The sequence below is a fragment of the Callorhinchus milii genome, unplaced genomic scaffold (genome assembly GCF_018977255.1).
Source record: "Callorhinchus milii isolate IMCB2004 unplaced genomic scaffold, IMCB_Cmil_1.0 Scaffold50, whole genome shotgun sequence".
Taxonomy (NCBI): domain Eukaryota; kingdom Metazoa; phylum Chordata; class Chondrichthyes; order Chimaeriformes; family Callorhinchidae; genus Callorhinchus; species Callorhinchus milii.
The window spans coordinates 108327-134368 of record NW_024704791.1 but is presented as its reverse complement, the minus strand read 5'-3'; the positions used below and the strand labels follow the sequence as shown (position 1 = coordinate 134368).

At 45.1% G+C, this 26042-nt stretch overlaps 1 protein-coding gene across 1 annotated transcript; it reads right to left on the bottom strand.

Moving 5' to 3' along the window:
- Positions 1-601: 601 nt before the first annotated feature.
- On the bottom strand, positions 602-22573 carry syt9b (synaptotagmin IXb). Its single transcript, XM_007887794.2, has 7 exons — positions 22337-22573; positions 15127-15478; positions 11907-12453; positions 6118-6238; positions 5848-6019; positions 4947-5076; positions 602-1395 (listed from the first exon to the last, which is right to left on the bottom strand). The coding sequence occupies exons 1-7, from the start codon at positions 22482-22484 to the stop codon at positions 1327-1329; spliced, it is 1539 nt and encodes a 512-aa protein (XP_007885985.1). The 5' UTR covers positions 22485-22573; the 3' UTR covers positions 602-1326.
- Between the last annotated feature and the right edge of the window lie 3469 nt (positions 22574-26042).

Sequence of the window (26042 nt, the reverse complement as noted above, 5' to 3'; positions counted from 1 at the left end):
TATTTTATCTCAGCCGGGGTGGAAGCAGGAAACACTACAGCAACATCCCTTCGTGTTTCTTCTACTAATCATTCGATAACTTTTTCCCATTGATAACTGTATGGGGATGTGGGGTGAGAATAGGATTGGGTCTTCAGCGCCTTGCGATGTCCTCCCGACGTGAAAGGCGCTATACAAATGTAATTTTGTTGTTGTTGTTTGCTGTTCTGTGACACCCCCCACCCACACACAATCATCCTCCTTCTATTTGTGCTTTGACATCCATCTGAACAGGCAGGTGGACATTGTTCTCATCTGAAAGATGTCACCTCCAACAACTGCACCAGCAGACTTTGATCTCTAAGCCTTGCAAGTGGGGCTTGAACCCTTAACCTTCTGCCTCAGTGGTGTAGATCATTCAGTCATTTAGTTCTTGTTTTAGGATCAATTTGTAGGTTCCTACCTTCTAGCGATCCGTCCCTCACCATCTTTGCTGTGTCAGGAATCAGTCCACTTCCATCAGCTGAGTCAATTGGGACTGCTGAAGACTCACCTGGAAGAAGGATTCCCAAGCAAGTACAGAAACAAGACAAAGTAAAGGGCTCATGTCAAAACTGCTTCCCCTTTATTTGAAACAAAGCATTTTTTTAACATAGTATGTCTATAAAGAATAAATCACAGTACATTTAAATTGGTGTTTATGATAAGAAAGGAGAAAAAGAAATTGGATTTTCACCCCTTCCCCAATAAACGAAGTTCACCAAAAATGTAATGGAAGTAAATGACACCACACATCTGTTTACATGGGTAAAAATGTCTACAATTCTCGTTCCTGTAAATAAAACATGCATATCCTGTATTAAAATAGTTTTGGTTTGATTTGAAGGTATTTTTTTTTGGAAACTGACAACTGATTACTGTGGTTAGTTAAGTAATGAACCAATCAAATAAATACAGGCACATATTCAGGAAGATTAAAAACACTGATGTCAGAAACATTATTTTGGTCACCGTTTCTGTGAGTCTCAACCCAGAACGTCATCAAAGCACAAACGAAAATCACAGCTAGTCCAGTTTGTGACGCGGCCGTGCTCACTTTGAGCCAAGTCTAAAACGAACCACCACCTCGCATGCAACTGAATACGATGTCCCCATGCATGGGAAAAAACAAACAAAAAAACACAACATAGCAAAACAGAAGAAAAAAAGATTTTCCAAGTTAGGCAATAGGCATTGAACTCCCAGAATTGTAAGTCTCTCGGTATAAGTCTTCAGGCATTAGTTGTGATGAGATCCCTTTAGTCCTTGTAAATCCATTGGTAGGAATGGTTTCTTTTCCCCCCCCATTCAAGGAGATGGCGGTGTTTTTAGAGAATTGCATGATTCTTGGCTGCCACTGCTAGCTTGGCCCACCCACTGTGTTGGAGAAACAAAGAGAGAGACAGAGAGAGAGATTGAGAGAGAGCATCGCTGTTAGTAATTGAATCACTACTGAACCAGGTGCCCGAGAAATGATGTGAACAGAACATTTTAACGTGTTTTAATTTCACTCCTTTTCATCATTTGCTAATTGCCTGTTTGAGGGCCGTCGCTGTGGGCAAATTCAAGAGGCTCTCTTCCTATACATAGATCGTATCAGGTGCAGTCATGTTACATCATATCGCGCACACACACAAAATATATATTAAAAAACTTGGTCAATATTATAGAAATAGAATGAAAACAGTCCGTACTCATTTTGATGTTATTTATTTAGGGTGAAACTGTTGTGTAGGACAGAATTCATATAGCCTTTGAACACAGACCTTTGCTAGTTCAAGCCTGAGTCACTGATCTGCATCTCAATGACTGTTGACCAGTTCACCACAGGCAGATAGTGCAGGTCCTGGATTGCAAGGAATTTGTGTGCATTACCCTTAGCAGTAAGTAGTAACCCAGTTGTTAGTCGTTTGGCAGATCGCTTTTCCAGGGGTAATAATCCCTCAAAAGTAATAATAATAATAATTTGGTCACTCACTCCAAGACTGTTTGTGGGACACTGCTGTGCGTAATTGGCTGCCGCGTTTCACCCCAAAAATATACAGTCAATTCACTTTACAGTATGTTCTGTGAAGCGCTTTGAGACATCTTGAAGAAGTGATAAGGAGCTGTATCAAATTTACAAGGATTATTATTACTAAGAGGAGATCGATGCAGAATCAATTAAGGTCTACATTCACAGCTGGAAACATCCATTCTGATTCATCCCTAGTTATTAACACAAGCCTGTTGCTCTTCTGCCAACTAATGCAAGTGTGCCGTAGGCTAGGGAGGATAGGTAATTAGATGATAGGGAATTAAGGAATGTGGAAAAATAATCAACGAACAAATAATCAATACCTTCCACACAGCATGAATGTGACAATACTTATCAAAGGGTATATTCTGCTGTTGATTTCTGTGGACAATAATAATAATAATCCTTGCATTTGATGTAGCGCCTTATCACGTCTTTGAGACGTCTCAAAGCACAACGACAGGGAATGCTCTCAACCCAAAATTGACATTCACCACACAATACACTGAGCATCATAGTAACTGTTCAGAATTATCTGACGGTTCTCCTATTGTTTGGAATGGTGGGCTGTCTTCCAATGTCTTCAAATTTATACTACTGTTGTATAGATCTCCACCGAGGCTATTTCTGGAGTGCACTGTATTGTTTCACTTGCCCTCAATACACGAAGGAGATATGCGGACCGTGAAGGGTTCAGGAAAGAGCAAGCGGGTCTTAGGGGAATAAATTATAAAGAAAGAATCAGATGATTGAACTGTTTGTGCTGGGGAAGGGAGGAAGGGAAAGATTGAGTGAGGAGAGACATGATAACCTGCGGGGGAATTGGACAACGTGACCAGAATAGCAACAGATGTAAAAATACACAGTGAAAGATACAACTGCAGTTTCTCAATCTCTCTTGACAGCGGGAGGTGTATTGCAGCGTTAGAGATCACTGGAAATAACAATGCACAAATATTCAGAATAAAATTCTGGATATTTATATATAATGTGACTGTTTCACCCACAAAATACACAGTCAATTCACTTTACAGTATATTCTGTGAAGCGCTTTGAGATGTCTCAACGACGTGATGAGGCACTGTATCAAATTTAAGGATTATTATTATATTAAATGATATTTAAATTGTTTCAGGTGCCATATTCTATTCACTTGAGCGCCAGTTGTATTTGGAGGGTTTCGACAACTTCGACACATTCTGACAATTACTAACTTGTTAATTTCCACTTCAGTCAAATGCTCAGTTCTAATGAATCACACTTGCATGGTGCTCGGGAATGATACCCTCTAGGGTTGTTCTTAACAATGTTTTAGTTTTCCCACACTTTAGTTACCCCTCAATGGTCAATCTGGGCATGTTGACTTCATCGTCTCTTTGCGATAGAGATCAGAGCAGGCGGAGACGGTTAAAATATCTGCAAGAGCAGAACTCAATTGCTGTTATTGTAAAAATGCATTAATTCATTCATTCATTCATAAATTCATTCATTCATAATTCTGACCTGTTATTTAAGTGACCTCCAATTACTAACCTCCGCAGTAACAATAAATTCACTGATATTGTGAACACTAGAAAGTGGGATGTCTGGAGACAAGGCAACCACTCCTTAGTAATTCTGATACCAAACAAGTGCCCAGCTTGAAGTTGAGCCACTAACCAGGAAGGCTGGATAGGAGCCTCTCGAACCTTTTCTCTTGTGGATTATCTGTCATTTACGAGGAGCTACTATCAGAGCGAGAAGAGTAACAAAAAACACAAATTGCATTTATATAGCGCCTTTTGTATGGGAACAATGTAGAAGTGCTCTCCATGACCTGCCCTTGTATCACAAAAAGTGACCATCAAGTACCAGATTGTTCTATTTGAGTGATATTCAATCAATACGTATAAGTGCACAGAGTGAAGAGGGCGACGGGGGAAAGAAAGGTTGACTGCACACCGAAACCATGTCGATTTTTTGAAATGACCTAACACCACCCAGCGCTGCAAGTGGCTGAGAGGAACGAGGCAGAGACTGACACGAGATCACAAGAGAGATACGGATGAATGAGGTCACTCGGCTCATTTGATCTTATCCTTCCAGAATATCCACCTAATGTCTTCCTATTACAGCATCAAACTGTTTCGTAAATAAATCCAACCCCTGACCTCAACCATGCTTCCTGGTAAGCCGTTCCAGTTGCTGTTAACCTCTGTTGTTACCTTCTGTCATTCAAATGAGAAGGTTGCAGGGGCCACCGTTTCAGAGGTCGGATTGATTTTAATTACAGGGAAATTGAACGGAGGCTTTCCCAAATAACTGAAGTTCAGAATGGTTTAAGCTGAAGCTGATCAGAAAGGAGCTGGAGTTTGCTATTATTAGGGTCAGTAGATAGCAGTGGTATGCAATGGGATTAACTGACTCAGAGACACTAACGTTTCCAGTTATTGGCAATGCTTCTCCCCATTACCCATAATCTTTTTCTGACACTTTGGGGTGAGGATCCCATGACTGGCCGTGACACACTGGCAGTTATTGTCCACTCTGCTAACGCTCTGTCAACACGCCCCCCCCCCCCGCCCCACCATCAGTGGGTGAGCTCTCGGCCATTCTGCCCCTGCTCTCTGGAACTCCATCCCGGACTCCCTCTGCCTCTCTCCCTACGTTTAAAGGCCGTATTCAATCTTCTTACCCCCCCTCCCCCCAATCCTCAAGCCTTCTTAAGATCTCCTTTTGTATTCACCCCCTGCCCCCCCCCCCACCCCACCCAAGCTCAGTTGCCTGTGTGATGTCCTGCCAACCTCCCAATGTGAAAGGCGCTGTAGAAATGTAAATGACATTGCATTGTGTTGCACTGAAAATCTGCAGTTCTATTTTAGCTGGTAAACCCATCAGATGGATTTTAGTTAGCCAAGCATTGGTAGCATACCTCTGCCAACTGATGCCAGTGGGCTATGGGCTTGCGAGGATACGTCAGCATTTCATTCCAGTGATCGCGTCCGAGGCTCTCTGCGTCATTTCCCACGCGACACACACCGATGACCTCGTTGTGACCTACACTGTGAAAAGTTGCCATAATAATTTTTCCTTTAAAGTTGAAAACAGAAACTGTGTCTCAAACAAATAACGCGGAAAGGCATCGGCAATGCTAACGGATTCCTAAGGCTACAAGTCGCTTTGACAAGGGGTTGGGGGAGGGGCAGAGGGAAGGAGAGGAGGGTATAGGCCATATTGTCTCCGAGACAGAGTCAAAAATGCCTTGGGCAGATCCTCCTAACATGATATGTCTGCTTCTTCCCCAGTCACCACGGCATAACCAAGGAACAAGCATTGACATTATCCAGAGGTACCTGCATACTGTAACCTTACTGACCCAATGCCTGGAGGAAAGTGTGTGTGTGGATTTGGGGACGCGAAGCAAAGTCATCCAAAGCAAAGGCTATATATAACACGAGACACGCTTGTGTCTTTAAGAGAAGAGGCTTGAATACATTGGAGTCTAACTTGTAATATTCACACACTGGATTCCTACTGATGGGAAGTCGGTGCAAAATGACAAGTTGTGCTCAGAACGTTACGATTAAGCAGCACATTGAAATTAAAAATGATCCTTCACATTGACCTTGCACATTATTAATGGATAGATGAATGGATAATGGGTACAATAAGGTTTTATCTGGCCAACTCAACTGCAAAATAGTGCTTTTTAAAAAAAAACTAAATCGACCTTCACATAATTCAACAAAGCTTGTAATCCAACAAATTTCTTTCAGTCTACAAAAATAGCTGCAACAATTAGGCATGAAGTTATTTTTAAACGGGAATCTCACCGATCATAATCCATGACAGCTATTAACAAGCTCACTTGGTCAATATTTTCAGTGGGAACGTCAAAGACTATAGCCTCGTTGTACACGGGATTCAATGTGTTTCTCTTTGTTGACGTTTTTCTTTTCTTCAGTCTTCGCCCTTCGCACATAAGAGAAACCTTCACGTACGGATCTGTGGGAAGGAAAGAGCGTTGTTCAGCACAAGACAAAAGGCTGTTGACGTTCAGCGCTGAAACTCCAGCATGCTCTCTTTCAATGGCATCTCCTTACCGGATGCTCCTGTTATATCCATGGCTTTGAGGTTGCGTGCCTTGATGATGGTGATGGTGAGCCTCCCAGCAGTAGGAAGATAGCACAGTGAAAACATCAGGTCTCCCAGATCCACATTTTCCTAGAATAATCATAAAAAGATTCAAGCGGAGCTACGCTGTAGCTTTGAATAGACAAATTGAAATGAGATTCGAGCCTGACACAATTTCCCTGCCACTTGAGCTCCTCGATTCGTCAAAAAAAATCATAGCTTTGTTTCCAAACCATGAAATTGACATTTTGCCATGTTTCCATGCATTTCCATAACTCTACCTAATCGCTGCCAGAATAGAGTGGAAGAAAGCCACTCAAACATGTTATCAGTGACGTTACAGTGAGGGAAATAAGGTGCACTGGTCCAGGAGAGAAATTATCAATGGGAGGCTTAAATGGGATCAAAAAAAGTAAACCCAGAACAATGTTTGAGGACGTACCAAGACAGTAGAACAAACTTAAATCCGTGAAGGGCAACTTCAGAACAGACACCAGGAATTTTTTTCTTTAGCTAGAGGGTAATTATCATATGGAACAGGTTGTGGGAAGTGGGGTTGTTGAGGTTAGGCCAGGTTAGTGCCAGTACAGCTTATTTTAAGATTGATGCAACATGTTAAAAGTCTTAAAAGTGCTTTAAGTCTCACCTCCTCTCTTGCTCAGCATTTGGCACTGTCCACATGAAGCGAGCATGAAGAGTGCTTTAGAAATGCCATTAGTTGTAGTAAATTTGGAAGGTATTTGAGATGGTTACTCTATTAAACATAGGGATAAAAAGAACTATGTAATGCCACATTTTCCAACCAGCCCCAAAACGTCAAACACGGCATTTTGAACCATTAGAGAGCATGTGGAAGGCAGGCTGTACTGTTCTTTGCCAGAAAAATGCTGACAAAAAGATTGTAGTTAAATTGTAGATATGTCTGGAGACTCTGGGTTCACTCTCGAGAGCTGCAGTGAAGAAAGCTTTCTGTGGTGTGTGCATGTCATACAGTCAAACTGCACCTTAGATCGCAAGGCAGAGAACTCATAGAGAATAGAGAAAGCTTTACTACTGGGAACACGATGGCTGCAATCATCTTACAGGTTCTAATACTACACAGTTAAAAATGCCTGCAAAGGTTCAGGTCTACAATGTGCAAGGCATCATTGTTGGGAATGCAGTATTGTTGTGGATGGCGATGTGGAGCTGGATGAATATCCTGGAGTTAGCTTGACTTTGGGGGTCAAGGAATATCTTTACAGAACTTCCTTCACTGATGGTTTGGATGGGTTACATTACAGGAGATCCTGTGGAAGAAATGGGCTTGATAATAATAATAATAATCCTTGCATTTGATATGGCGCTTTTCACGTCTTCTAGACGTCTCAAAGCGCTTCACTGAATATACTGTAAAGTGAATTGACTGTATATTTGTGGGCGAACGCGGCAGCCAATTGCGCACAGCAATGTCCCACAAACAGTCGTAGATTGAAAATGACCAATTTATTATTGTTTTTGGTTTTGGAGGGATTATTATTAGGCTCTGTGTGGAGTAAGGAAACTTGCCCAAGGTTTCCCGCTGCCTGGAATTGAACTCAGGTCTCTCACTTGCAAAGCGAGTGCTCTAACCACTGAGCTACAGGACTCCACACTCCATTTGCATTTGATGTGCAAATGGCCCTTTCTTTTTCCATTATTTTCTATGTTCCTAAGAGAGGATGTGTGAACAAAACATATTCCTTGCATTAGACATAGCCTTCCACGACAGGTTGTCTGTCTTAAAGTGCTTCACAATATCTACTACAAAATGCATTGACTGTGGCCACCCAAATACACAAGGGGAACCAGGAACAAGGTAAAATTGGCTGATGTTCAGGCACTTCTCCCTGTTGTTATGGCTAACTGAGATGCCAAAAATAAACTTGCTGTGATACAGTGGGCGGTTCACATTCGGCCGGGTGCGAAAAGATGTATAGACGTTTCCATGTTGAATACAAATAGAAAATAGCAAAGGCTCAACTTGTGTTGATACGCTATTTGCATGAGATAATAAATAATAAATTTATTTCCCATTTCCTTGAGCAAAAGGAATGTTCGGCTCAGGATCTCCTGTGAAAAGGTGTTGAACTATTTTTAGAGCTTTGTGCTGTGCTGCGCTGCGCTGTGGTGTGCGGTGCTAAAAAGCTGCATTTGACACTGCGATGCTGAGTGTCTGCAGAAATGGCTTTTACTCTGTTCCTCTCAAGGCAAAGGGACAAAAGACTCTGTTCTGTTCAGCAACATTGTGATGTATTTTCAGCCAGCGCGGCTTTGCGGACTACAGCAAAGTGACATTTCAGGCCTCAGCTAGGAAATCCCGTTATAAAGACTTAACAAAAGACTACAGAAACACGACTGAATTCAACAAATTGTCAAATTTTGGGCACTCAGAAAAATGATATATTTTATACGTGACGAGCAACAATTATTAATAACTGATGAATAACAACAATCCTTGTGTCTGATATAGTGTCTTATCGGGTTGCTGAGATTCTCAAAGCGCTTCATGGAATTTTACCGTGAAGTGCAGTGACTGCGTTTGCAGACAAAGCTACTTTACGGCCATAAAATGGAAGGAAGTGAATCAAAAATCTGGCAATTGTCGAGAGGGAAATTATTTGTATTTTAAGCATGACAGGCATCATTTTTGAAAGTGATGGTCTTTTGGCTGCAGTACTGATGAGAGGCATAATGTCAACCATTGCACATCGTACCATTGAAATTGTACATCAATGCTATCCTAAACTCCGGTATAATTACAAAGCAACCCTGTTGTTTAGCAATGAAAAAAATAAAAGGGTTGAAAATCCATGAGGAGGAGCTGTTTTTCCAAGCAATATTGTACAAGCGCGCTTAGGGGGGAAATATTTCTCTCCTGGGCTATTACAGTGAAATACCATGTTCAGATTATATTGCTGTGAGGTTACTTCAATGTCCTGGTTTACAAATGTGAAAATGCTTTGGAGATGGTGGATAAAAGGGAACCCTGAGCCAGTGTGGCTCAGTCTGTGGCACTTTTGCCTCTATGTCAAGTCCCACATTGGAATTTTGGATTTACCCAAGTTTGACGGAGATTCTGATACAGATAGACTGCACTGTCAGAGAAGCCACGTTTAAACCAAGGTCTAATCTATTCAGGTCTATTCAGATGGATGTTACAGATTCATGGCGCTATTTGAATAGAAAAGGGTGTCTTGGAGAAATCCTCCCAAATAAAATTGGTCATTCACTTTGCGGCTGGTTACGTGACATTGCTGTGCGCACATTGGCTGCCTGCCATGTTCACCTGCAAATTACACAGTCACTACACTTCACAGGAAATCTTGGGAGATGCTTTGACAACGTCAAAGGTGTTCTATCAAATTGAAGGATTACAATATTTTCACTATTATTGCGCAAGGAAATAATAAGGAACTGGCAAAGAGATTGCAAAGCTCTTGGATATTCTTGGCACAGGAAAAATTCCCTTGAATTCTTAATACGTAATAACTTAGCCTACTTGATACTTTACACTGAACAAAGCTTCATGAAGAAAATTAATGGAAAAATTCAAGTCAATTTATGTAATAGAAAGGGACAGACCCATTTATAATGCAGGCCTGCTATGAAAAAGGATCCTTCAATCAGAGTCATTCTGGGGATTATTAACTATTCATGAAAACACACACATAGACAAGCGATGGGTTACAGCTCCACTGAGGAAATGTTACTCTGAGGAGGGAGTATTTTCTAATGTAACAGTCCCTCTCCTTGCTCTTCAACCCCCTATCACCCCCACTCCCACTCCAAAAAAACTCTATAAAAAAAATCTCTCCTCTCTGGGAAGAGGTTGTACCATTTGCAGAAGCCACAACACAGCCGAGGGAAATCTGCCAATTCCGATCCGGCAGACAGAAAAGAGGTTAGTATATCCCTTAAGCTTGCCTTTGGTTGCTTGCCATTACACTGAATGAGGGAAGGGAGGAAATCAACATTATTTTGTCTTATGTGCACATTTTTGTAAAGTTGAAGTATTCAAAAGACGCTGATGCACACCAGCTTTCTGATCACTCACCATACTGCCTACCAACGCACAGTCACTACACTTTACTTTACAGTAAATCCTTGAGAGGTGTTGATGATGTGATATCCGATTGCGATCATTTGTTTTTGTTACGTGAGTCAATTTTAACTTCAGCTACATCTTTGCTGGGAACTTACTATAAAAACTTACTATAAAAACTCGCCATTAGCTCATTCAAATTCACCCACCACAGTAAGAGCACAACAGTAAAGTGTTTCATCCGGGCTAAAAAATAATAGATACAATAATATACAGTAATAGATATATGAAGTTTTTTGTTGGTGCCTGGAAATTTTCACTCAGACATCTCCGAATGGAAATGTGTCTGAAATAGATAGAAGCTAACTAGGCGCGAGTATTGCTCAGAGATTCAATTGGAACGATATTCAGATAACATCAAATACATTCCTCCTGCAAGCAAGAGGGTGCTGGTTATATTCAGATGTCTTAAGTTGGCTCAATAGCTTTTGACTAAAGATTTCCATATCATTTGCAGATATCTGAAGCCTTGTAGTGTGTCTGGTTGAAACAATAAACTGCGAGACCCAATATATCTTTGAGATTCAGGCTGCCTGCCACATGAGACATAGATTTTCAACATAAGACAGGCTTCATCTATTGTTTTCTATTTGACTGACATTATCTGTGCTTCTAATGAGACAAAGTCACGGCTTCAATTCTCATTGAAATATGAACGCTAATAGAAGAAAATTGCCTTCTGAAGAATAAATATGCTTTGGATATTTCAGTTCGGTTGAGAATCAATGAGAAATTCAGAAGGAAGTCGCAAAGCAAATTATCAATTCTTATTCAATGGCCCTAGAGAACAGGTTCAATGTAATCCAGGTGTCCTTGTAACATTGCACTTGGATCTCTGAATCATCCCAAGTACTCTTCACAGACTCTTTGCTAATACATCAATGTCATTCAGAAGGTGTGTAAACGGGAGCACGATAATCCAGCTGGTTCTTACTCCTGACTGCTTCCCCATGATTCCCGCTAAGATAGTACATGTCATTTGCCTCTGCTCAGCAAACCACTATCAGTTGTGTGTTGCCCTGTCCCTTTTGCTCCACCAGAGGTGAGCAAGCCTTCAGAAACTACACCCCAATCTAAGCACGATGATAAAGGAAGGTCTTTAGGCAAGATTTGAAGGTGGGGAGGGAGGGGGCAAGGTGGAGGGATTGAGGGAGAGAGTTCCAGAGTTTCGGGGAGTAGTGACTGAAGCACGGCCATCGATGGTGCAGCGGAGAGGTCAAAATATGAACAGAAACACGCATCTGAAGCAGCAAAATAAGAACAGAAACACCTATATATTCAATAACGATTCTGTGGAAATGCAGCTGAAAGTGGGAGAGCGCTTTCTATTTATAAGCACTGTGCAAACTGAATGACTGATAGCAGTTTAACACTGCATTGAATCTCATTTCAAGAGAATGCATTATAACAGCATTTAAATTGCCTCTTCACTGCTGATTCTTTGACAATTAGCTTTTCTAAAACAGTGATACCATAAAACTTTGATAATATTGTCAACTACATTACTCGGAGGATAGGTGTCATGTCAGTGGCAGAAGCTGGATATTTTCTGCCCTCCTCTTAGCCCCAGGCCCACAGGCCACATGTGTTATAAACAAGATACGATGTGCATCTTAACAGGTCCGAGAGACTCACCGAGGTGACGTGCTGGATATCCTTCCACAGCATGGTTTCCCTGGGAAAGTCCGACAACTCGAGAAAATTATCAACCACCACTTGTCCGATCATGTCGTGCCTGGAAAACCTGTCAAAGTCGTACACGCTGAAGTGCAGCTTTCTGTTCACCAGCTCGTTATAGGGGACGGGGAAGAGAAAGGCCTCGTTGAACACAGGGTTCAGAGTCTTGCGATGCACTTTAGTCTGATGTTTGGTTTTGCGGTCTGGGAGTAAGTAGATCTTCACGTAAGGGTCGGAGGTGCCGGAGAAGTCCTTGGCCGGTAGGTTGACGGCTTTGTGGATTTTGACGATGAGCTGCTCCAAGTCACAATCGTACTTCAGCACAAAGTTGATCTTCCCACAGGATTTGTTGTTATTCCTCCGTCCGTCGTCTGTGTCTATTGACCTTTGCTTGTACAGCTCAGGCTTAATCCGACCAATCCCTGTCGGCTTCTCCTGCCTTTGGTACTGTTGGATGTCAAAGTCTGGGTTCGAAAGGTTTAACTGTCTCCTTATTGAATTGTGCCTGGAACCAAGACAATCACATTTCAATAGAAAATCATGAAATCATACAGCACCACAACCCACATCCAATAAACAAGGCTTTATCGTTAAAGTGCAAATATGCACATTATTGAGGCAAGGTAATAATAGTAATAATAATCCTTACATTGGATCTAGACTTTTCATGTCAGGAGACGTCTCAAAGCACTTCGCAGTGTACAAGATAAAGTGTAAAAGCAGTCAATGTGCACGCAGCAATATCCCACAAATCGTCATGAAGCCAACGATAAATTTTGTTTGGGGGATTGTTGGCCACGACACTGAGAGGGAGAAAGGCCACGGGATCTTTAACGTTCACCTGAACAGGCAGACAGGAACTCGGTTTAAAATGGGATTTTTAAAAGAAACTTTGGAATCGATATTACGGGTATGTTAATCTACAAGAACAACAAGATTCCATTTATAGAGCGCCTTTCACGTCGGGAGGACGTCCCAAGGTGCTGTACAGTTGGATCAGGACTCGAGCAGGGGGGAAATGGTCAGGGTGAGGGGAGGGAAGGGAGGGAGTGAGGAGGGGGTAGAGAGTCGAGAGGGAGCTGAAGGCACGGTCAAAGAGAAAGGTCTTGAGGAGGAGGAAAGGCGAAGGCACTGGGGGATAGAGTTCCAGAGCCTCGGGGCTGAGAGGCTGAAGGCCCGGCCACCGATGGTAGGGCGGTTGGGGCGGGGGATGTGGAGCAGACCGGAGCCAGAGGAACGGAAGGTACGGGCAGGTAGGTAGGGGGATAGTAGGTCAGAGAGGTAGGAGGGAGCGAGGCCGTGAATGGCCTTGTAGGTGAGGATGAGGATCTTGAAATCGATCCTCTGGGGGATGGGGAGCCAGTGGAGCCGAGCGAGGGTGGGAGTGATGTGGTCGCGAAGCCTGGTGCGGGACAGTACACGAGCTGCAGAGTTCTGAATGACCTGCAGTGTGGAGGGAGGACCGGGAAGGCCGACGAGGAGAGAGTTCCTACAGTCCAGCCTTGAGGTGATAGAGGCGTGGACCAGAGTTTCAGCCGCGTGAGGGGTGAGGTAGTGCCGTAGTCTGGCGATGTTCTGGAGGTGATGGAAGGCGGTGCCAGTTGTGGTGCGGATATGAGGGAGAAAGGACAGCTCAGGGTCGAACAGAACCCCGAGGTTCCTGATGGCTTTGAGAGGTGGAGAGTGCAGCCTTGGATGCTGATGCTGTCAGCGCTTGAGGTGCGGAGGCGCTGACGTGAGCCAATCAGGAGGGCCTCAGTTTTACGCACGTTGAGCTGAAGAAAGTTGTCTCTCATCCAGGACTCGATGTCGGACAGGCAGCTGTCAGGACATCGGTGGTCATGGAGTTGAGGGTAGAGGAGGAAAGGTAGAGTTGGGTGTCATCCGCATACATGTGGAAGTTAACCCCATGTCTGCGGATGATGTCACCACAGGGGGAGCGTATAGAGGGTGAAGAGGAGGGAACCGAGGACAGAGCCCTGAGGGACACCGCACGAGACAGTGCGGGGGGTGGAGGAAAAAACATTCGTGGAAACAAAGTGAAGACAGTGGGAGAGGTACGACCTAAACCACTCAAGGACAGGGCAAGGACAAGGTTGAGGTGGAGGACAAGCAGTGGAGGATAGTATGGTCAACCGTATCGAATGCTGCCGATAGGTCGAGGAGGATGAGGAGGCAGAGGGAGCCCTGGTCACAGATGGTCAGGATGTCATTGGTGACCTTGACCAGGGCCGTTTCTGTGCTATGGGCAGCACGGAAGGGGTTCGAATAATGAATGGGTGGAGAGGAAAGAGCGCAGCTGGGAGGCCACAACTCGTTCCAGGACCTTGGACAGGAAGGGGAGGTTGGAGATGGGCCGGAGATTGATAGCTGCGACGCATCAAGGGAGGGTTTTTTCAAGGTGGGAGTGATGGTGGCAGTTTTTAAGGGAATGGGAACAGAGCCACAGGAGAGGGACAGGTTGACGATGTCTGTGATATGTGGGGCAAGGAGGTGGAGCTGGGAGATAAGGAATGGAGTGGGGATGGGGTCAAGGGAGCAGATGGTGGGTTTCAGGGATAGGATGAGTTTGGTGACAGAGGGTGGGGAAACGGGTACAAAAGTGTGTAGGGGAGGATGGGTAGGAGTCGGAGTGTGGGATGGAGGGGGTGGGGGGTGGGTGGATGTTGGAGGGGAAGTGACCGCGGAGTGAATTCCCTTGATTTTGGATTCAAGGAAATCCAGCATCTCCTCGCAGTGAAGGTTGGAGGAGATGACCTGCGCGGGGTGGCGGGGGGGACGGAGGAGTCGGGATGTGGTAGAAAACAGAAGCCTGGGGTTGTTCATCGCCTCCAGGATTATCCTGGAGTAGAAGGACGACTTGGCCGAGGCTAGAGTGGAGCGGTAGATTTTGAGGAGGTCCAGCCAGATTTGTCGGTGGACCGTTAGGCCAGATTTGTCACAGGTGCGTTCAGCGGCCCACTACCTGGCTCTTCAGTGAGCGGAGGTGGGTGGTGAACCAGGGGGAGGAGCGAGAGTAGGAGACAGTACGGGAGGTGATGGGGGCAAGAGTGTCGAGTGTGGAGGAGAGGGTGTTGTGGAGGAGGGTGTGAGGAGAAGAGGGGTCAGTGAGGGACATTACTACAAGTAATGTATGAGACATTTTTGACTGCAGTAGTTTAAAGACTGTACCACTGACCTTGATGACGATGTTGGCTCAGTGACTTGCCGTTGCATTCGCAGATTATGAGCACAGTTCTCCTTGTTCTTGGCCTGGACATCCAAGGGGATATCAGGTGAGGTGTGGCTAATCTTCATGGCTGAATCGGGAAAGGGGGCAGGCTCTTTCAGGAAGTCTTGACTGTATTCCTGTCCGTTTGGCTCTTCATCAGCGTAGTGCTGCTGGTCCTGTTGACTCTCCTTGGTGTTGGACGACACTGCTCGCTCACGCCATGGGATCCAACAGAGTTTCCAGGAGACAAACAACGACACCCCAAAAAGTGCAAGGCCGCAGGCAGTCACCACCAGAGACAGCAGGCTTATGGAAATATCTGAAATGAGCAAACAGATGCTTTCAATTTAAATATAATGAATAATGATCAAAAATTTCATTCCAATTTCACCTCGCAATTTTGTAATCCACCAAACCCCGAGCGTATAGAAATGAAACAGAAACCACACCTTGAACCAGTAATGATTTGCACCCATTTTTTCAAGATTCAAGACAGATTTTAACTATCAAACAGGGCACTATTCTATGAAGCTACCTGACCGCTGGCATATTATAAGGTGCAAACTTTTCTTATTGCTGTACCGTAGTTATACAATAAAATCGGTTGCCGGTTGCAAATTACAGCAAAATGTGCATTGGTGATTTTGTTGTTCTTTCAATGCAGCAATGAACAGTGTTTGTCAATTTGCCCTTTTCTCAAGGAGCTGATTCATGCTGGAGTATAGACCCACAAATCCTCTGGTCCTTCACCCAAGTGGCCATTCTTTATTCATCAGCTTCTCTGGCTCTAGTTGGGCCAAATGGCCAATTTCTGTGCCATATCACTCTACCTAACTGTGTGAATGTTGCTGTCTTAACTCCACTGTGCATTTCTCTCCTAGTGTCCAGTCAAGTAACTCCGATCAGTTACTGCAATGGAATTGTTGGCATTGCTATTTGCATCAATAAAACACACAGGACGCCAACAGATGTTAAATTGAATCAACATTCATCATCATCATTTTTAAAATTAAAGTGATACTGAGAGTGCGAGACAAGTAACTAAATTAATGCTCACACACCAGGACTCAGTTATCACACGGGGAATATTTACAGCAGGAACTTTCTGTGTACAGATACACCATTGACCTTTCAGATGAAAGTAAAATAGATGAGCTGCAGTGACCAAAACCCCAAGTGAGTTGGGTTGCGTGCCATTTTCAGAACTAATCGCAATGCTTGGCTAAACATAAGAAAATAATCGCACAGCTGCAAGTGATCCCTCTGCTCGTCCACATCTAGATTTCGGGTTTCGATGCCCTTTAATCTGGATCTCTGTAGCATTAATGATTCACTGTGATGCAGAATCCAGCGGTAGCCCTTTCAGATGTTCTGAAGGGATCTGAATGAATATTTCATCATGTTGTATTGCAGTCACAAATTAGAAGTCCACCAAAGAGCTGTGACAGGATAGAATGCAGAGCGCACACAATCAATCAATCCAAAAGCTTTTAATTCATTGAGTTAAATGAAGTTTACTCTTTGGCAGAAAAGATCAGCGCGAGGAAAAATCATGAGCTTATTTTGCTGCCAGCACTTAAATGAAATGTTATGTGACAACATAAAGTGGTGATTAACAGTATTTCAAAATGTCAGGACTTTACTCTGCGACATCATAGTCTGTGTCCATTGCTTCTACAGGTCTACTTTCTTAACGATGGAGTCTTGTCATCAGAACATAACAATTTTCTGACAAAAGAAAAACAAAGTCCATCTATTTCGCCTTCCACCATCCTGGCAGTCGCTTAGCAAGTCGTGCCCCAAACTACATACTGTATACCGAGATATTATTTTCGAGCAGAAATCTATCTAATTTGTTCTTGAAGCAAGCAGCATTTTCTGCCTCCACCGTCTATCCCCCGAAGGGGGGGGCCTATTCCATACGTTTACTACTCACTCCCTGAGGTAGTGTTTCCGCAGATTTGTTCTGAATTTATACCTCTTTAAAAAGCAGTTGCAAACTTTTATGATTCACACTGAAAGGAAGGACTCGCACTTTCACAGCATTTTATCACATCAAAATGTCTCAGAGTGCTTTAGAATGATTTATCATTTATATCTATTTTTCATTTGGCCTACAAATGATGGTAACTGCACTTCACTGTGAAACGCTTTGAGACATTCTGCCGACATGAAAGGCACTATACCAAATGCCAAGGATTATCATTTATTATTATTGGGTCTTCCCATCCTATTTGATATTTTGGCAAATGGAAATTGATTGAACAGTGTAAGCATAAAAAGAAAACCCTTGTACTGGCTTCTCTCTCTCTCTTCTCTCTCCACCTCCCTCCCCTCCTCATCCCCCCACCCCCATGACTATTCCAAGGAGAGGGGGGTTCAAGTTTCAAGTTGTCAGTTACATTGCCATAAGAGTAATGGACACAGCAGTTGAGTCCATCAATTGGTGGCTGGATGTTACCACACTGCAGTTTTTGAGCATTGAAATGGATTGTGCACATCAGATGCATGTTCAGCTCAGACATGGTGTTATGGGGCCAAATAAATTGGAAATCAAAAGCCGAATAAAGGTTCTTGTAATTCCCCCTGTCTGTCTCGTAGCTTTTATCATTCAATTGCTACTGCACAGACTTTTATATAAAACACTGATTGCAAAGGGATTCAACAAAGCAGCAGGTGAGATTTGCTAAAAATCCTTCTACATTTTCGAACCCCACTGGATATAGATAAAACATAGAAATGTTGTTTGTTTGAGTACTATCCCAGATCTATTTGCTCTCTGATTCCTGTAGCACAGAGGAATCTCTGCAAGGTTAGCAGGAGTCCTGCAAAATCATCACCATACAACCCTGATTTGGGCATGAAACCCATTACCAAAACAATTTGTAAATATGTCTGAATTATATGATGATAATAATCCTTGCATCTGATCTAATGCCTTATCGCACATCAAAAAAATCTCAAAGCACTTTACAGGATTTACTGTGAAATGTTGTGAGTGTACATTTGTAGGTGAACCGAGCAGCCAGTTCTCGCATATTAATTTCCAACAAACAGCCATGAATGATAATTTTTATCTGGGGATTGTTAGCCAGGATGCTGGGAGAAACTCCCTTCTCTTTTTCACTAGTGCCATGGAGTCTTTAAAGTCCACCCGATCAGGCCAATGGGACCTTGGTTTGATTTCTCATCTGAAGGACAACACCTTTGGCAATCAGCATTCTCTCCCACCCCTGCACTGGAATACCAGCCTAGGTTAAGAGCTCAAGTTGCAGATCTGAGGCTTGAACCCACAACCTTCTGACTTTGAGGTGACACGGCTACCAACTGAGCCAGGCTGACCTCTTTTATGGAAAGAATAAACATTTTCCAATATTGTTTCTTTCCATCAGCGTTGTTTCAAAACAAATTACTTTAGTAGATTATCTTTGACCTTCATCAATGCTGAGTCAAGGAAACTCCCATTTATCTGCTGTGACTTTCTCTCGTGAGTGTTGCAGATAATTCCAAGATAATTTTTGTGATTGACAGATGGAGATGTTAATCTTTCTCCAGCCTTTGTCATGATCTGGTGATTTCATCCAAGTTAATCTACTGCAAATGATTCTCAATGAACCAACAATCAATGTTGTATAAAAACCCAAAGCTGAAACTGCATATATGATGACTAACAAACATCAGATTGCAAATGTGTTTTTCTCCCTACAGTATTCACAAACAATCTACTTTTTCCATGTCATTATAAATTTCCCTGTGTCTGGAGGGATCCACCTCTGCTTATCCAGTTCTGGAAAATATTAGGCACAGTGGTAAGGCTTGGGGACCCCAGACTGTGTGTTGGGGTACCGCAGGAGTTTAGCCAGCTAAAACTGCACAGCTTGCTACACTGCCTGACAAGCTTTCCACTGTTTGTCCAGCTAGGACCATCCTACTTGTATTGGCTTACAGCATTAATAAGAACTGAATGGGAAGGATATCTGCCTCAAGCAACTGGTCTGCTACTCCACTCTGCTGGCAAGACCATCATGAATAATGCCTTGGAGACTGCCCCATCTGTACTGGCTCAACAACTGGACTATCAAGACTGTCACAAAGAGTTGCTTTAATTCCAATATTCCATTCAGCCCGAGGAGATACCACTTACCTCTCGATCAAGTAGGACAGGATTAGCACTGAAGCACTTCTAGATCAGACTTAGCATGAGTTTGGTTCAACATTCCTGGTAGTGCCCCATTTATGTTCAATCCCACTGTAGAAATATAGGTCTGAACCTTGTAAAAACACATGCCCTGTTGGCAAAATGTCCTGTCCATAGTAGAGACACCTTCACGACTGGCACAAATGGATAAAAAATCATGGCATTGCAATGAAAAGAAATGGCTACACAGTGCACCTGCTTCTGGTTCATTGCTCTCCAATTACATTTCCCTTCTGCTTCAATATCTGCTTCAATTTTAATATTGCCATCGGAGCAGAAAGCCAATTTAAGGTGAGAAAGAATAAAACCACAAAGGGGGAAGAGGAGCCGACTGTAGGAAGAGGAGGAACGCTGACAGTAATGATTTTGTTTCCTTGTCACGGGAGTTGCAGCCCCCAGGGTCTAGTCTGGCAGAACATCCAACTCTACTCCATTTGGAAGAGATGAAATCTACCCACTGCATGGGTTTCATTTAGTCCCAATAGCATCAATTCATCACATTTGTAGTTGAAACAGAATGGTCTATTTTATCAGCAGCTTGTGTCCTATTTGTTGCTGTGTAACATTATTGGATCTGGCGAGTATTATGCCTCAATCCCAATTGTAGAAAAATTTCCCCATCACACCAATAGGAAATGCTTCCATTTTCCAATGTAATGGTTTCCAATGTAATGTGAATTTACACTGAAGCAAAGGTGCTTTATGTTGAGTGCGCATGGATATATACACACACACACACACACACACACACATATATATGGAGTCACTGCACTTAAAGTCTTACACCCTATTAGTCTGGGACCCTTAAGCCCAAGTCATAAAGTCTTAAGTCTTAACCAGCAAGGCTAAAAAGAAAAAATCAACTCAAGATCCATTTCTTCTTTTTTTTAAAAACCCCTATCGATCATGAGTACAGTATGTTACTAAAAGCAATAAGAAATGCCATTACTGCTGTCTTATTTAATTCCAAATAAATATTTAATGTATTTACAAAATGCATCTTATTTCACCCACACTTATCTCTTCAAATGAGGGGTTAATTTTTAAGTGTTCTGAGGCGCTAACCGTGGCCATATGAATACACGTTGATGTTGTTTGGATTTTATTCTAATACTAGTAGCGTCACGTAGATTATGAACAGAAATTAAATAATTATACACGTGGCAGAAAATGTGCCATAACTCTACAGTCATGGCACAGTCTTACCCATTTCTTTGGAATACAAAATGGCAATCAATAATAGGGTGTGGTAGCCTTGTTTTTATTGATGTCCTTACTTATTACCAACCATATACCATTACCGTTACAGAATAGATTCTGATTGAGGAAAATATGTGCATTTACTAGGAAATAGCTTTCGGGTGGACTCCCCTTAACAGAGTCTTGAGGATCCAAAGACCTAACTCATTGAACCATTGGGCGATTACAAAACAAACACAAAGATTTTTAAAAGAAATATAAGAAACAGATGTTGAGTCACTAAACAGTCAATGGCAGAACATTCTTGTTGAACATTCAGCCAACCTTGGGCAAATTTCCTTACTCCACACAGAGCCTAATAATATTCCCTCCAAAACCCAAAACAATAATAAATTGGTCATTTTCAATCTACGACTGTTTGTGGGACATTGCTGTGCGCAATTGGCTGCCGCGTTCACCCACAAATATACAGTTAATTCATTTCACAGTGTGTTCTGTGAAGCGCTTTGGGACGTCCTCCCGACGTGAAAAGCGCTATATCAAATGCAAGGATTATTATTATTATTATTATAGGAGTTTGGCCTGAACTCTGGGAATGTTACTCTGCGTGAGGGGCGCTGTATAAATGCAAGTTTTTTGTTGTTGAAGTACAGTCACTAAAGATCGATTTACTTTTTAAAACTTTCCAAACTACACATTCTTCAGAGACCAATACTGCTCTCTCTCTCACACACACACACAGACACACAAAAACACAGAGCTTTATTCACAAGGCTATGAGAGATACACATCTTTTTTTTTTGGGGGGGGGGGGGGGAGTTTCAGATGAAATGGGCGGAATAACACACACTTTGTTCCATTCCCCACACCACACGGACACTGCCATTCATGTTACAACTGGACAACTGTTAAGACCTGAACTGAACTGTGCACCATTCATAAATTACCCCTCAACGCGCACTTGTCGACAGTCCACTGTCGTTTTCCATTAGTTTTCCATTAAAGCATCAGAAAGCGAACCATATTATTCACACCTTCAGCTCAGGTACTAAACTGCAACTTTTTTTTCAGCAACAGATCGGTCACTTGGTGCAATTTTACGGCCAATTTTACTTCGCTCGGAAACGAGAGCGAATTAGCCCAATTAACCCTTCAAATCCCATGTCGAGAAAGGCAATAGCAGAGAAAGAGAAAGGGTCAATTCTCTGACTTGTCCAAGACTCACCCCAACCCCTTTACAGCCAAATATTGTGCTGGAATTCATCGTCAGGGCTAAGAGTATTATTGGAGCAATCTTATTATTGGAGCAACCGTTACATTTCATTTTTACAATGATTTCCTCAATGGCCTTTAACTTGTCTGATCAGTGTGTGTGTGTGTGGGGGGGGGGGGGGGGGGGGGATCTCAGTCGCTTTTTTGGTGGCCAGTGGTCCTTCCAATGTGTAGACATTGGGTCTACATTCAAACACACACACACACTGCATTGATAAAGACAAATCGCCCATCCACCCCCCCCCCCTCCCCTGAGCAGTTAGACACAGCTAACACACACATCAAATGATTTCTTTTTTATATATAAAGTGAATTGATAAAACCAGCGTCAGATCAGATCAGATCAGATACCTTAACCGGGGGCTTTCCATATGCTATTATTATTAGTTATTATTAGTTATTATTATTTATTATTAGAGTTGTTATTAGTTTATCATAGTTATTATCAGTTTATTGTTCTGGTTATTATTATTATTACCTTAGTGTTATTAGTTATTATTATTTTACCTGATTCCTGATGGCGGGGTCGGCCTCGATCACGTAAAGAATGGGAGAAATCCAAGCAGCTTTCGTGCTCGACGATACCCTTAAAGCAGAGCTCTGTCACTATGTCGAGCGCTTTCTGACAAAGGTGGTCCTCACTGTCGCCAGTCATTGCCCATCAGCATCCTCCTGCATGGGGGTCTGAAGCTGCTTTTCACAGGACGGGGTTAACCCCCGAACCCAAACCCAACCCACAACGAGCAGCAGAACAGCATCAGCAGCAGCTCTGTCTGTCTGTCTGTCTGTCTGTCTCTCTGTCTGTCTCCAAAACTGTCTGCCAACGTTAACTCTTCATTCAGCCCCAGAGAGAGCAGCACACAGCAAGGGCTTTGTTGGGGAGGGGGGAAATCGCTTCGGTTCAGACCTCACCAGCTTAGCCCAGTCCAGCTCAGCCCAGCTCCAATCTGCCTCAGCCCCCGAACTGGTCCCATAGGCAAAGTGTGTGTAATGTAATGTCTGTGTGCGTTGTCTTGGGTCGGGTCGATGGCTGGTCAGCACTGTGAGTGAAGGCAGTAAACCCTATCCCGTGTCTGGCTCCAGTCCAGTCCAGTCCAGTCAGTCCTGATCCATCGCCACCAGGTCCCGTCCCATCCCATCCCATCCGCTCACGTACATCTGAGCATCTGAGCAGATCCGCTCCAAACCCAATCCCACTCCTCCCGGAGACCACCTGAGCTCCGCAGCTCCTCACAGTCATCCAAAGGGATCGCAAACCCGACGCGCGGTTTCAGATCAAATCAAATCAAATCGAATTAATCCATCCCATAGCGCGTTGGATCATCTCTCCCCCCCCCCCCCCCCCACTCTCTGTGCCTGGGGGGGGGGGGAGGGGGGGGTCTTCTTTTTTAAAATCTTTTTATTTCCTTTTTTTTAAATTGATGTCCACTCGGCAACCAACGCACCCGTGAGGGAGGGGTGCAGAGTTTCTACCCCCACCCCCCCCTCCCACAGACACACACACACACAGCCCCACCTAAACACTCACACACACACCCTCAGCCCCCACCCTAAACACTCACACACACACCCTCACCCCCCACCCTAAACACTCACACACACACCCTCACCCCCCCCACCCTAAACACTCACACACACACACCACAGCCCCCCACCCTAAACACTCAAACACACACACCCTCAGCCCCCCACCCTAAACACTCACACACACACACACACACAGCCCCCCACCCTAAACACTCACACACACACACACCCTCAGCCCCCCCACCCTAAACACTCACACACACAAACACACCCTCAGCCCCCCCCTCAAACACACATCCCCCTCAGCCCCCCACCCCACACGCAAACACACACACACCCTCAGCCCCCCCTCAAACACACATCCCCCTCAGCCCCCCACCCCACACGCAAACACACACACACCCTCAGCCCCCCCCTCAAACACACATCCCCTTCAGCCCCCCACCCCACACGCAAACACACACCCTCAGCCCCCCCACCCTAAACACTCAAACACACACACCCTCAGCCCCCCCAAACACACATCCCCCTCAGCTCCCCACCCCACACACAAACACACACACCCTCAGCCCCCCCCAAACACACATCCCCCTCAGCCCCCCACCCCACACACAAACACACACACCCCACCCTCACACACACACACCCTCAGCCCCCCCAAACACACATCCCCCTCAGCCCCCCACCCCACACACAAACACACACACCCCACCCTCACACACACACACCCTCAGCCCCCCCCCCAAACACTCAAACACACACAAACACACGCACCCTCAGCCCCCCAACACTCAAACACGCACACCCCCTCAGCGCCCCACCCTAAACACTCAGACACACACACACCCTCAGCACCCCCCTCCTCAAACACACACACCCTCAGTGCCCCACCCTAAACACTCAGACACACACACACCCTTAGCCCCCCCCAAACACACACACCCTCAGTGCCCCACCCTAAACACTCAGACACACACACACCCTCAGCACCTCCCTCCTCAAACACACACACCCTCAGTGCCCCACCCTAAACACTCAGACACACCCTTAGCCCCCCCCCCCCAACACACACACCCTCAGTGCCCCACCCTAAACACTCAGACACACACACACCCTTAGCCCCCCCCCCCAAACACACCATACACACACTCCCCTTCTCTTGTTACGCAGTCCCAGTTTGAATTGAGTTGCATTTGCATTGAACTGAACCCCGAGCAAATTCTATAATTCTGTGCAATTTTCACGCCTTCCTCTCACTTAAAATACGCGACATCGCAGCGCCTCCCGGTTCCCACCTCGGAGTATCTGGTGCTAATCAGCGGGAGGGTGATCTTGTCTTGTCATGTCTTGTGCACATGATAGTGTAGCGGAGGCAGGTAACACGGAACCTGTTCTGTACACATTCAGTCAAAGCGCACAGACACGTGGAGATCAGTGCGGAGGGTGGAAAGGGATTCATATCACAGGAAAAAAAAAGGTTCCACAACAATAATAACTGATAATAATAATCCTCGCATTTGATACAGCGCCTTATCGCGTCTTCGAGACGTCTCAAAGCCCTCCCCCGGGATACGCCGTAAAGCGTAGTGACTGTACATTTTCCGAGTGAAATACAATACGTCGGCCTACTCCCTGCCCCCACCGCTTTGTGCGCAAAATACCGTAAATGAAAATATTGCAAAGGGAAATGGAAGGCACGAGGGGTGAAGGTGACTGAGGGCACAGGGACTGTGTACAACTTGTGCTTTGCTGCTCAGTGTTGTACACCGTTCAGCACCACAGCTGTGGACAGCGATCTGAGCTCTCACCCTATGGCACCAGAGACCCCAACTTCTCTCTCACTATGTTTTATGTATTTTCCACAAAGAAATAAGCCCTGGGGGGGCTGTGGGGGGCTGTGGGGGGGCTGTGGGGGGCTGTGGGGGGGGCTGTGGGGGCTGTGGGGGGGGCTGTGGGGGGCTGTGGGGGGCTGTGGGGGGGGCTGTGGGGGGCTGTGGGGGGGGCTGTGGGGGCTGTGGGGGGGGGGGGGGGGCTGTGGGGGGGGGGGGGCTGTGGGGGGGCTGTGGGGGGGGCTGTGGGGGGCTGTGGGGGGGGGGGCTGTGGGGGGGCTGTGGGGGGGGGGCTGTGGGGGGCTGTGGGGGGCTGTGGGGGGCTGTGGGGGGCTGTGGGGGGGGGCTGTGGGGGGGGGGCTGTGGGGGGCTGGGGGGGGGCTGTGGGGGGGGGCTGTGGCTGTGGGGGGGCTGTGGCTGTGGGGGGGCTGTGGCTGTGGGGGGGCTGTGGCTGTGCGGGGGGCTGCGGCTGTGCGGGGGGTTGCGGCTGTGCGGGGGGCTGCGGCTGTGCGGGGGGCTGTGGGGGGGGGGGGGGGGCTGTGGCTGTGTGTGTGGGGGGGGGGGAAGAGAAATAGTTGCTGTGTACCAAGCACTTAATTTGATGGTTTTCCATCCAGACTGGTTGAGTGACTGCACATGAAATGCAATCTCATGGATTTTGAAATCTATTATGAATTGTGAAATTTCTTTTGGGGGGGGCGGGCGATTATCATAATCTTCCCTCCCTCCCTGCCTCCCTCCCTCCCTCATTCACTCACTTAAGCAGAGTGTGAGACCAGTCACACTGCAATGTGTTAACACCTCCCCCCCCCCCCCCCCCCACACACACACAATAATAAACACCACTTCTTAGTTTC

What these genes read in the sequence shown, in the direction of transcription:
- syt9b (XM_007887794.2), bottom strand. Translation starts at nt 22,484, where the DNA reads ATGACTGGCGACAGTGAGGACCACCTTTGTCAGAAAGCGCTCGACATA. An exon ending in GAGCCAACATCGTCATCAAG is followed by an intron (nt 12,454 to 15,126) that starts GTCAGTGGTACA and finishes TCTTGGTTCCAG; the next exon opens with GCACAATTCAATAAGGAGAC. An exon ending in GCTGTCATGGATTATGATCG is followed by an intron (nt 5,077 to 5,847) that starts GTGAGATTCCCG and finishes AACTTTTCACAG; the next exon opens with TGTAGGTCACAACGAGGTCA.